The sequence below is a fragment of the Cetorhinus maximus genome, chromosome 6 (genome assembly GCF_964194155.1).
Source record: "Cetorhinus maximus chromosome 6, sCetMax3.hap1.1, whole genome shotgun sequence".
NCBI classification, from domain to species: Eukaryota; Metazoa; Chordata; class Chondrichthyes; order Lamniformes; family Cetorhinidae; genus Cetorhinus; species Cetorhinus maximus.
In genome coordinates this window covers 153142453-153154274 of record NC_135884.1, presented here as the reverse complement: position 1 = coordinate 153154274, position 11822 = coordinate 153142453, and the positions used below count along the sequence as shown (strand labels likewise).

The 11822-nt window shown below is 51.4% G+C and overlaps 1 protein-coding gene across 1 annotated transcript; it reads right to left on the bottom strand.

Moving 5' to 3' along the window:
* Positions 1 to 375: 375 nt before the first annotated feature.
* cklf (chemokine like factor) lies at positions 376 to 11444 on the bottom strand. Its single transcript, XM_078544659.1, has 4 exons — positions 11269 to 11444; positions 6256 to 6411; positions 4873 to 4968; positions 376 to 1207 (listed from the first exon to the last, which is right to left on the bottom strand). Exons 1-4 carry the CDS (start codon positions 11326 to 11328, stop codon positions 1112 to 1114), a joined length of 408 nt encoding a protein of 135 aa, XP_078400785.1. The 5' UTR covers positions 11329 to 11444; the 3' UTR covers positions 376 to 1111.
* Positions 11445 to 11822: the final 378 nt, after the last annotated feature.

The window sequence follows — 11822 nt, the reverse complement described above, 5'->3', positions numbered from 1 at the left end:
ACTGAGAGAATGCTGCACTGTCCCAGTTGCCAGCTTCCAGATGAGATGTTAAGCTGAGGCCCCGCCTGTTCTCTCAGGTGGACAGAAAAGATCCCATGACCGCTATTTCGAAGATGAGCAGGGAAGATCTCTGTGGTGTAATGGTCGATATTTACCCCTCAACCATGCAAATGGATTACCTGCTCATTTTCGCATTGATTTTTGCGGGATCTTGCTGTGCACAGATTTGGCTGCTATGTTTTCTACGTTGTAACGGTGGCAACACTTCAGAAATGTTTCAGTGGCTGTAAAGTACTTTGAGACCCTGAGGCTTTGAAAGGCGCTACAGAAATGTACGTCTTTCTTTCTGCAAATACAGAATAAGATAACAACAGCTTTTCTTTTGGAGTCTTTTTTTATTAAAGGAGAAACATTGACATCCAAAACATTCGGAGGCACAAGAAAATCCAGCACAGTCATGTGATGACTGTACTTCCCTAGTACAAGTGATTGGAATGATAGTTAACCAATGTAAACATTACAGCAAGCACAATATAAGCATCTTAAAGGGACTGTACTCTGGAGACACAGAACTGGCCCCTTTATCCACTTATTCAAGCGTCCACACAACCAGCATGTTTGGGCTAAGCATTCCTTTCATTCGCTGTGTAACGCAATATGATTTAAACGTAGTCCTGAGGATCTCGTCTGCTAAATATCTCTGGCAAAATCATAAAGACAACCACTTTAAACCGGGTAGATGTGGAGAAAATGTTGTGAGGGGGGGTGTCCAAAACTAGGGGGCTCTCAAATTAGGATTAGCCACTAATATATATCCAATAGGGAATTCAGGAGAAACTTCTTTACCCAGTGAGAGGTGAGAATGTGGGACCCGTTGCAGTGAAATCCCTTCTTTGCCAAATCAGCACTGTGATCTTCCACCATCCTGAGTCCTCTCAGCTTTGGGCCATGCGGTGCGGACAGCTATGAGTAAACAGCACGGGTCGTTCTAGGAATGCAAGATGCTGATGGTCTGAGAGGACCAGAGCTGAAGCTGTGAATCCATTATGGGATGGGCCAGACTGACAATATCATCAGCCGAATTCACTCATGGAGACCAGTTTCCATGGCGTTACTTGCTGGCAGTCTTGCGTTGGTTGAATGTTATGAGTCGGCACATGACGTAAGCATCAGCAATATAAAGAGTAACGGCTATGAAACCAAAGACCTGGAGATTAGACAGAAGGCAGTTAGCATCCATGGAGATGTGGGTCCTTAATTTGTGCACAACTCTTGGAAAAATATTTCCTTATTTAAATGGGAACAACGCGGGTTGTGCGGTGACATGATGGATGAGTTAAAAATTTTTCCAGTAGATGAAGGGTCAAAGCAAAGGGCTGTAGAAACCAGAATCGATGGGAGAGGGCAGGAGAACATTTTTCATACAGTGAGTTATGAGGCAGTGGGACTGAATCCCAGGGTTAATGGTTGATGCAGAAACTATCAACTTTTGAGATTAGACTGGGGAAGTGGATGAAGGAAATGGGTTGAAGGGAAATGGCGGCTAGGTGCGATTAGGATTATTTGCTTTCAGGAGGATAAATATCGACATGAAGTGGTTGGGATGAGTTAAGTGTTTCCATGTTTTAGAGTGGTAATGTTATGCCCTTTCCTGTGGCATGTTTGGAGATGGGGAGGGCATTTAATCGGGCAGGATGTTGGCGGCTGGGAACCCCGCCATCTTTGCACCTCCATCCCGATTAAGTCAGTGGCGGAAAGGCCCATGGATGGCCTTCCTGTCCTGCTGCTAATTGAGGCCCTTAAGGGGCAATCAATGCCCCACTGAAGGTCCTGTTCCAGCCACCGCTGGTATTAACTCAGCAGCCGTTGAGTCTGTCACCCCATGAGGAGCGTGCCATGCTAACCTGTGCCGGTTGCTTGTGGTCTTCTGTGGCAGGGGCCCCTTCTTCAAAGCCACTCTGCCTGATTGGCTTCGGGAAGGGGGAGGGGCTCGCTGAGAGCCGCTTCCAGTCCCCTTGCTGCTGGTCCCCCTATACACCCTCTCCCCTTTGCTTGCTCCCCTCCACCCCCCAACGATATTGCTTCCACCATCACTCAACTCTGGCCTAGGCCGGTCTGCGATCCAGTGCCTCCAGTAGATATTGTTGCGGCAGCAGCCACTGTCTCCCTGGTGATACTCTGAGACAATGAGGCTGGCAGCTCTTGGCAGGCGGGTCTTCCTGCCCCTGGGGTCCCGAGGTCGTGCAGACCTGCCAGTGGCCTCTCTGTTGCCTTCCTTGCTGGCTCAGTGAGTTCATGCACTGGCCAACCTGTGCATTACTGAGCCACACAGACCAGCAATGGTCCAGACGTGACCTACATGCTGCATTAGTCTATCTCAAAAGGGCAGCTATAATTCATCTCAATACCTTTGGTTGAGGGAGAGGGACATTTAGACAGGTTGTTACCCTTGCTGGAAAATGTGGGGGGGGCTTTGAGTGAAGACAGCATCAGGATGGGCTGTGATGCTTTCTCATGGTTGAATATCTCATCTAGTCTCAGACACAAACGTTTTGTGGGGTTTCAGCGTGCTCCTGGGGTTCAGTACACCAATATCTGATCCCCACTGGCTCATTTGAATACTGGCCCTGGGCAGAGGTAGGCATTAGGACCACACAACCACTCACAAATTCCCGGGGGAATGAGTGTACCCCCTGTAGTAACCCGCACAATGTCCTCAATTCAGAGGAACAGCCAGGCTTGACTGGCACCCCATCCACCACCTTAAATATTCACTCCCTCCACCACTGACACACAGTGGCAGCAGTGTGCGCCCTCTACTAGAAGCGCTGCAATTACTTGCCAAGACTCCTTAGACAGCACCTTTCAAACTCGTGATCACTACCATCTAGAAGAACAAGGGCAGCAGATAGATGGGAACACCACCACTGCCAGTTCCCCTCCAAGTCACTCACCATCCTGACTTGGAAATATATCGCCGTTCCTTCACTGACGCTGGGTCAAAATCCTGCAACTCCCTCCCTAACAGCACTGTGGATGTACCTACACCACATGGACTGCAGCTGGTCAAGAAGGCAGCTCACCACCACCTTCTCAAGGACAACTAGGGATGGGTCAGAAGCCGTTGCCAGTGACACCCACATCCTGGAAAATGAATAAAAGATAAACACTGTCTCTCAATATTGCACTGCAGTGTGAGCTGGAAAATAAGGGCTTCACATCCCAGAATGGGGCTTGACTCCACAACCTTCTGAACAATATTACTGTACTCCAGTAGGACCCAATACCTGGGGGCGGGGGGGTGTTGATGTGAGGGACAGTTGGGAAAGAAGCTTTCTCTGCAAATAGTCTCCCTCTAGGGAGTTGGATGGGGGACGGGGGGTGCAGGAGAGGGTTGTGATTCAGAGACCATAGTGCATTTCTTATTTATTAAATAAAGGAGGAAGAACAATGGCGTATCCTGTCATAGCCAATCAGTCACGGATTCTACAATCAACAGCAATGCAGCCGGGCCCAGTCTCGGCCCAGTCTCTGCACGGCCCAGTCTCAGCCCGGCCCAGTCTCGGCCGAGTCTCTGCACGGCCCAGTCTCGGCCCGGCCCAGTCTCGGCCCGGCCCAGTCTCTGCACGGCCCAGTCTCGGCCCGGCCCAGTCTCGGCCGGGCCCAGTCTCGGCCCAGTCTCTGCACAGCCCAGTCTCGGCCGGGCCCAGTCTCGGCCCAGTCTCAGCACGGCCCAGTCTCGTCCCAGTCTCTGCACGGCCCAGTCTCGGCCGGGCCCAGTCTCTGCACGGCCCAGTCTCAGCCGGGCCCAGTCTCTGCACGGCCCAGTCTCGGCCGGGCCCAGACTCTGCACGACCCAGTCTCGGCCGGGCCCAGTCTCTGCACGGCCCAGTCTCGGCCGGGCCCAGTCTTGGCCCAGTCTCTGCACGGCCCAGTCTCGGCCCAGTCTCTGCACGGCCCAGTCTCGGCCCAGTCTCTGCACGGCCCAGTCTCGGCCCAGTCTCTGCACGGCCCAGTCTCGGCCGGGCCCAGGCTCTGCACGGCCCAGACTCTGCACGGCCCAGTCTCGGCCGGGCCCAGACTCTGCACGACCCAGTCTCGGCCGGCCCCAGTCTCTGCACGGCCCAGTCTTGGCCGGGCCCAGTCTCGGCCCAGTCTCTGCACGGCCCAGTCTCGGCCGGGCCCAGTGTCGGCCCAGTCTCTGCACGGCCCAGACTCTGCACGGCCCAGTCTCGGCCGGGCCCAGTCTCTGCCGGGCCCAGTCTCGGCCCGGCCCAGACTCTGCACGGCCCAGACTCTGCACGGCCCAGACTCTGCACGGCCCAGACTCGGCCGGGCCCAGTCTCTGCCGGGCCCAGTCTCGGCCCGGCCCAGACTCTGCACGGCCCAGACTCTGCATGGCCCAGTCTCTGCACGGCCCAGTCTCGGCCGGGCCCAGTCTCTGCACGGCCCAGACTCTGCACGGCCCAGTCTCTGCACGGCCCAGTCTCGGCCGGGTCCAGTCTCTGCACGGCCCAGTCTCTGCACGGCCTAGTCTCTGCACGGCCCAGTCTCGGCCGGGCCCAGTCTCGGCCGGGCCCAGTCTCTGTACGGCCCAGTCTCTGCACGGCCCAGTCTCGGCCCGGCCCAGTCTCGGCCGGGCACAGTCTCTGCACGGCCCAGTCTCGGCCCAGTCTCTGCACGGCCCAGTCTCGGCCCGGCCCAGTCTCGGCCCGGCCCAGTCTCTGCACGGCCCAGTCTCGGCCGGGCCCAGTCTCGGCCCGGCCCAGTCTCGGCCCGGCCCAGTCTCGGCCCGGCCCAGTCTCGGCCCGGCCCAGTCTCGGCCCGGCCCAGTCACACACCATTCTTTGAAGTAATCTAATGGCAACTTACCGATCCTGCTATGACACCAGCAGTGACCCTGCTGACTACTGCAGCGATACAGATAATCAGCAGCAGCAAAGCCGCAAACACAGAATTTACAGAATCCTGGAAAAAAATTAAACTTTCAATTAATATTTCTCTTTAATAAAATAATCCTGTTCTTTATCCCTCAAAGTGGCGAATGTATCATCGCTGAAAGAAGGATTCCAAGGACCAAGTATCAGTAACTGCACTCCCAGGACAGGTACAACATGGGGTTAGATACAGAGTAAAGCTCCCTCTACACTGTCCCCATCAAACACTCCCAGGACAGGTACAGCACGGGGCTAGATACAGAGTAAAGCTCCCTCTACACTGTCCCCATCAAACAGTCCCAGGACAGGTACAGCACAGGGTTAGATACAGAGTAAAGCTCCCTCTACACTGTCCCCATCAAACACTCCCAGGACAGGTACAGCACGGGGTTAGATACAGAGTAAAGCTCCCTCTACACTGTCCCCATAAAACACTCCCAGGGCAGGTACAGCATGGGGTTAGATACAGAGTAAAGCTCCCTCTACACCGTCCCCATCAAACACTCCCAGGGCAGGTACAGCATGGGGTTAGATACAGAGTAAAGCTCCCTCTACACTGTCCCCATCAAACACTCCCAGGACAGGTACAGCACGGGGTTAGATACAGAGTAAAGCTTCCTCTACACTGTCCCCATCAAACACTCCCAGGGAAAACACAGCTTAGATAAAGCTCAATGAGTAGATAGGCAGAAACTGTTCCCATTGGTGAAAGGATTGAGAACCAGAGGACACCAATATAAGAAAGAAGCAATGGTGACATGAGAAAAAACATATTCTGCAGTAAGTGATTAGGATCTGGAATGCATTGCCTGAGACTCTGGCGGAGTTCAATTCAAACCTGGCTTTCAGAAGAGAATTGGATCATTATGTGAAGAGGAAAAATTTGCAGGGCTACAGGGAAAAGGCAGGGAAATGGCACTAGGTGAGTTGCTCTTGCAGAGAGCCGGCACAGACATGATGGGCCGAATGGTCTCCTTCTGTGCTGTAACCATTCTGTGATTCCAGAAGTTCATTAATCTGTAGCTTTCGAAGTTACCAACCTCTATCTCAATGTGATATGTAGATCCACTGGGTGGTAACTATATTCAGATGGTGAATTAATTAGGGACATAGGCTGAAAGAGGTGAGGGTGCTGAAATTGTATGATAGATAATGTTTATCTCTGAAAATGAAAGCTAGTAAGTGAATGGTGACTGATTTCACTGTCTGGCTGTCTGAGTTTTGACTCATCACCTTAACTCACTGGGTCCTCCTAATGGGTTGGCCACTGTTTGACCACATCTGTCCCAGCTCATAATATTAACTTGACTTTACTTACCATCAGTGGCCAGAACAATAAGGTGACTTTAACGTCAAGTTTGAGCAGGTACAAGATGTAGAAGGCCAGTGTGATGAATATCTCCATGAGTGGAACAGCTATAAAAACCCCTGAGGAGGAAACGGCGAATGAAACAAAAGCCACAAAGGCTCCAATCTGCAAATGGGTGAAAAAAGCAGACCTTATTCACTCAGTAAGGGGAATTCAACTGATTGTTTGTAGAATTTGCTTGCACTTTATGTTCAATTTTCTCCTCTCTCAAAGAAGTCAACCAATATTCCTTATATACTGAAGCAGCCTGTGCCCATATTCAGCAAGACCTGGACAATATCTAGGCTTGGGCTGACAAGTGGCAAGTAACATTCGTGCCACACAATAACCATCTTGGACAAGAGAGAATCTAACCATCACCCCGTGATATTCAATGGCATTACCATTGCTGAATCCCCCACTGTCAGCATCCTGGGAGCTACCATTGACCAGAAACTGAACTGGACTAGCCATATAAATACTGTGGCTACAAGAGCAGGTCAGAGGCCAGGAATCCTGCAGTGAGTAACTCACCTCCTGACTCCCCAAACCCTGTCCACTATCTACAAGGCACAAGTCAGGAGTGTGATGGAATACTCCCCACTTGCCTGGATGAACGCAGCTCCCACAACACTCAAGACAACAACTCAATCAGGATTTCCGCCTGTCTCTTCTGCCCTGTTCACCTTCATTGCTTTCCATTTCTCTCCTGGTGTTTGACAAGGTGTTCCTATCACTGCTTGCTTGTCCCCACAACTTCTCTCTCCCCCTGCCCCCCACCTTAGACCAGCTTATATTTCACCTCTCTCCTAACTATACTTCAGTTCTGCCGAAGGGTCATGAGGACTCGAAACGTCAACTGTTTTCTTCTCCACCGATGCTGCCAGACCTGCTGAGTTTTTCCAGGTAATTCTGTTTTTGTTTTGGATTTCCAGCATCCGCAGTAGCTTTTAGCTTTTTGTTTTTAAGTCAATCACCTCCCTCCCTCTCAGCACTGCGGGTGTATTCCAAAGTTCAATGGCAGAGGTCACTGTCACAGCAGCTGGTATCATCAGATAGAAACAACAGGTGAAAAGACACAGAAGCAAAGGACAAAACCACCTCTTCAAAAGTCTCGCAGCTGGAAATACCGGTGGGAGCTCAGAGTTCAGATGAGAAGCAGAAGTGTGAGATGGAGGAGCAGGTAGAGGTTGTGGTAGAAGAAGCGATAGTGATCGGAGAGATAGAGAGAGCACACCCAGCCACTGGAAAGTGAAACTCATTGGGGGGGACGGGCAATGAATGCTGGGCAAAAACAGAATTACCTGGAAAAACTCAGCAGGTCTGGCAGCATCAGTGGAGAAGAAATCAGTTAACGTTTCGAGTCTTCATGACCCTTCGGCAGAACTGAGTATAGTTAGGAGAAAAGTGAAATATTAGCTGGTCTAAGGTGGGGGGGAGGGGGGAGAGAGAAGTTGAGGGTGGGGTGATTGTGGAGATAAGCAAGCAGTGATAGGAGCAGATAATCAAAAGATGTCACAGACCAAAGGATCAAAGAGGTGTTGAAGGTGGTGATATTGTCTAAGAAAAGTGCTAATTAAGAATGGAAGGCAGGATATTCAAGGTACAGCTCTAGTGGGGGTGGGGTGGAAAGACTAACAAAGTTTTAGTTTTAGATTTAAAAATAATGGAAATAGGTGGGAAAAGAAGAATCTATATAAATTATTGAAAAAAAAGGGAGGGGGGAGAAACGGGGTGGGGATGGGGGGAGGGGGAGTTTAAGATCTAAAGTTGTTGAATTCAATATTCAGCCCGGAAGGCTGTAAAGTGCCTAGTCGGAAGATGAGGTGCTGTTCCTCCAGTTTGCGTTGGGCTTCACTGGAACAATGCAGCAAGCCAAGGACAGACATGTGGGCAAGAGAACAGGGTGGAGTGTTAAAATGGCAAGCGACAGGGAGGTTTGGGTCTTTCTTGCGGACAGACCACAGGTGTTCTGCAAAGCGGTTGCCCAGTTTGCGTTTGGTCTCTCCAATGTAGAGGAGACCGCATTGGGAGCAACGAATGCAGTAGACTAACTTAGGGGAAATGCAAGTGAAATGCTGCTTCACTTGAAAGGAGTGTTTGGGCCCTTGGACGGTGAGGAGAGAGGAAGTGAAGGGGCAGGTGTTGCATCTTCTGCGTGGGCATGGGGAGGTGCCATAGGTGGGGGTTGAGGAGTAGGGGGTGATGGAGGAGTGGACCAGGGTGTCCCGGAGGGAACGATCCCTACGGAATGCCGTCAGGGGGGGTGAAGGGAAGATGTGTTTGGTGGTGGCATCATGCTGGAGTTGGCGAAAATGGCGGAGGATGATCCTTTGAATGCGGAGGCTGGTGAGGTGATAAGTGAGGACAAGGGAGACCCTATCATGTTTCTGGGAAGGAGGAGAAGGCGTGAGGGAGGATGCGCGGGATATTGGCCGGACACGGTTGAGGGCCCTGTCAACGACCGTGGGTGGAAAACCTCGGTTAAGGAAGAAGGAGGACATGTCAGAGGAGCTGTTTTTGAAGGTAGCGTCATCAGAACAGATGCGACGGAGGCGAAGGAACTGAGAGAATGGGATGGAGTCCTTACAGGAAGCGGGGTGTGAGGAGCTGTAGTCGAGGTAGCTGTGGGAGTCGGTAGGCTTGTAATGGATATTGGTGGACAGTCTATCATCAGAAATTGAGACAGAGAGGTCAAGGAAGGGAAGTGTCAGAGATGGACCATGTGAAAATGATGGAGGGGTGGAGATTGGAAGCAAAATTAATAAATTTTTCCAGGTCCCGACGAGAGCATGAAGCAGCACCGAAGTAATCATCGATGTACCGGAGAAAGAGTTGTGGGAGGGGGCCGGAGTAGGACTGGAACAAGGAATGTTCCACATACCCCATAAAGAGACAGGCATAGCTGGGGCCCATGTGGGTACCCATAGCCACACCTTTTATTTGGAGGAAGTGAGAGGAGTTAAAGGAGAAATTGTTCAGTGTGAGAACAAGTTCAGCCAGACGGAGGATGGTGGTGGATGGGGATTGTTCGGGCCTCTGTTCAAGGAAGAAGCTAAGGGCCCTCAGACCATCCTGGTGGGGGATGGAGGTGTAGAGGGATTGGACATCCATGGTGAAGAGGAAGCGGTTGGGGCCAGGGAACTGGAAATTGTTGATGTGACGTAAGGTGTCAGAGGAATCACGGATGTAGGTGGGAAGGGACTGGACAAGGGGAGAGAGAAGGGAGTCAAGATAACAAGAAATGAGTTCCGTGGGGCAGGAACAGGCTGACACGATCGGTCTGCCAGGACAGTTCTGTTTGTGGATTTTGGGTAGGAGGTAGAAGCGGGCCGTCCGAGGTTGGGCGACTATCAAGTTGGAAGCTGTGGGAGGAAGATCTCCAGAGGAGATGAGGTCAGTGACAGTCCTGGAAACTATGGCTTCATGTTCTGTGGTGGGGTCATGGTCCAGGGAGAGGGCCCTCAACCGTGTCCGGCCAATATCCCGTGCATCCTCCCTCACGCCTTCTCCTCCTTCCCAGAAACATGATAGGGTCCCCCTTGTCCTCAATTATCACCCCACCAGCCTCCGCATTCAAAGGATCATCCTCCGCCATTTCCGCCAACTCCAGCATGATGCCACCACCAAACACATCTTCCCTTCACCACCCCTGACGGCATTCCGTAGGGATCGTTCCCTCCGGGACACCCTGGTCCACTCCTCCATCACCCCCTACTCCTCAACCCCCACCTATGGCACCTCCCCATGCCCACGCAGAAGATGCAACACCTGCCCCTTCACTTCCTCTCTCCTCACCGTCCAAGGGCCCAAACACTCCTTTCAAGTGAAGCAGCATTTCACTTGCATTTCCCCTAAGTTAGTCTACTGCATTCGTTGCTCCCAATGCGGTCTCCTCTACATTGGAGAGACCAAATGCAAACTGGGCGACCGCTTTGCAGAACACCTGCGGTCTGTCCGCAAGAAAGACCCAAACCTCCCTGTCGCTTGCCATTTTAACACTCCACCCTTTTCTCTTGCCCACATGTCTGTCCTTGGCTTGCTGCATTGTTCCAGTGAAGCCCAACGCAAACTGGAGGAACAGCACCTCATCTTCCGACTAGGCACTTTACAGCCTTCCGGGCTGAATATTGAATTCAACAACTTTAGATCTTAAACTCCCCCTCCCCCCATCCCCACCCCATTTCTCCCCCCTCCCTTTTTTTTCAATAATTTATATAGATTCTTCTTTTCCCACCTATTTCCATTATTTTTAAATCTAAAACTAAAACTTTGTTAGTCTTTCCACCCCACCCCCACTAGAGCTGTACCTTGAGTGTCCAGCCATCCATTCTTAATTAGCACTTTTCTTAGACAATATCACCACCTTCAACACCTCTTTGATCCTTTTGTCTGTGACATCTTTTGATTATCTGCTCCTATCACTGCTTGCTTATCCCCACAATCACCCCACCCTCAACTTCTCTCTCCCCCCCCGCCCCCCCACCTTAGACCAGCTTATATTTCACTTCTCTCCTAACTATACTCAGTTCTGCCGAAGGGTCACGAAGACCCGAAACATTAACTGTTTTCTTCTCCACCGATGCTGCCAGACCTGCTGAGTTATTCCAGGTAATTCTGTTTTTGTTTTGGATTTCCAGCATCCGCAGTAGCTTTTTAGCTTTTTGTTTTTATCTCAATGAATGCTGGGCCCCGCCAGCGACACTCACATCCCACAAAATGAATTCATCTTTCAAACTTCTGCGCCAACTGAAGTGAAGGTCGGCACCCAGCGCTGGGACCCCCTGAATAGGGGCCAGGTCTGTAACACTGAGAGCTCTTCAACACAGTGACCTGCCCTGCGGACTGTGTGAGAACATTGATCCACCACCACAGGTGGATCTATCAGCCCCCCACATACACACAGACACACACACACATTTCCCATGAACAGAATGCCCATTTCAAACGATTGATTTCTATCCGCTTTCTCCCCTCTCTCACCATCTCTGCAATCTTCAGCGCACTCCGCATGGACTTCAGAAAGGCGAAGTTCACCTCCATCTCTAGGTCTTCTCGTACACAGGAAGCTTCTCGTTTCCTGCTCGGTACAATGCAGATCTCCTTTCTTGCTCTGTAACTGCAGGGCTCCTGGGTAGTTCCTGGTTGTTAAACTTCCTGTATTGCTTATCTGACCGGCTCTCTGCAGCCTGTGGCTGGACAGGCAAACTCTCTCCCTCTCTCTCTCTCACTGACCAGTGTGGACACTCTTCCTAACCAACAGGAGACAGGGAAATATTTTTGCTCCTCGCCCAGCTAAATGTCATTTATTGCCTAGAGGTCGCACAGCGGAAGCAAACTGAGCCATACAGAGACCGATGACCGCAATTCTCTCCTTATAATACGCAGTCGTGTATGATTCACACCCTCCCCTCCCCTTCGGACAAGCAATTTTAGGTGAAGTAACAGGACTGAGATTCCTCAGCCATCCCCGTCACAATTTATGGGCAGCAATAAACTTTACTGGGATCCTGAAATTCTAGTCCCCAATCTTATGG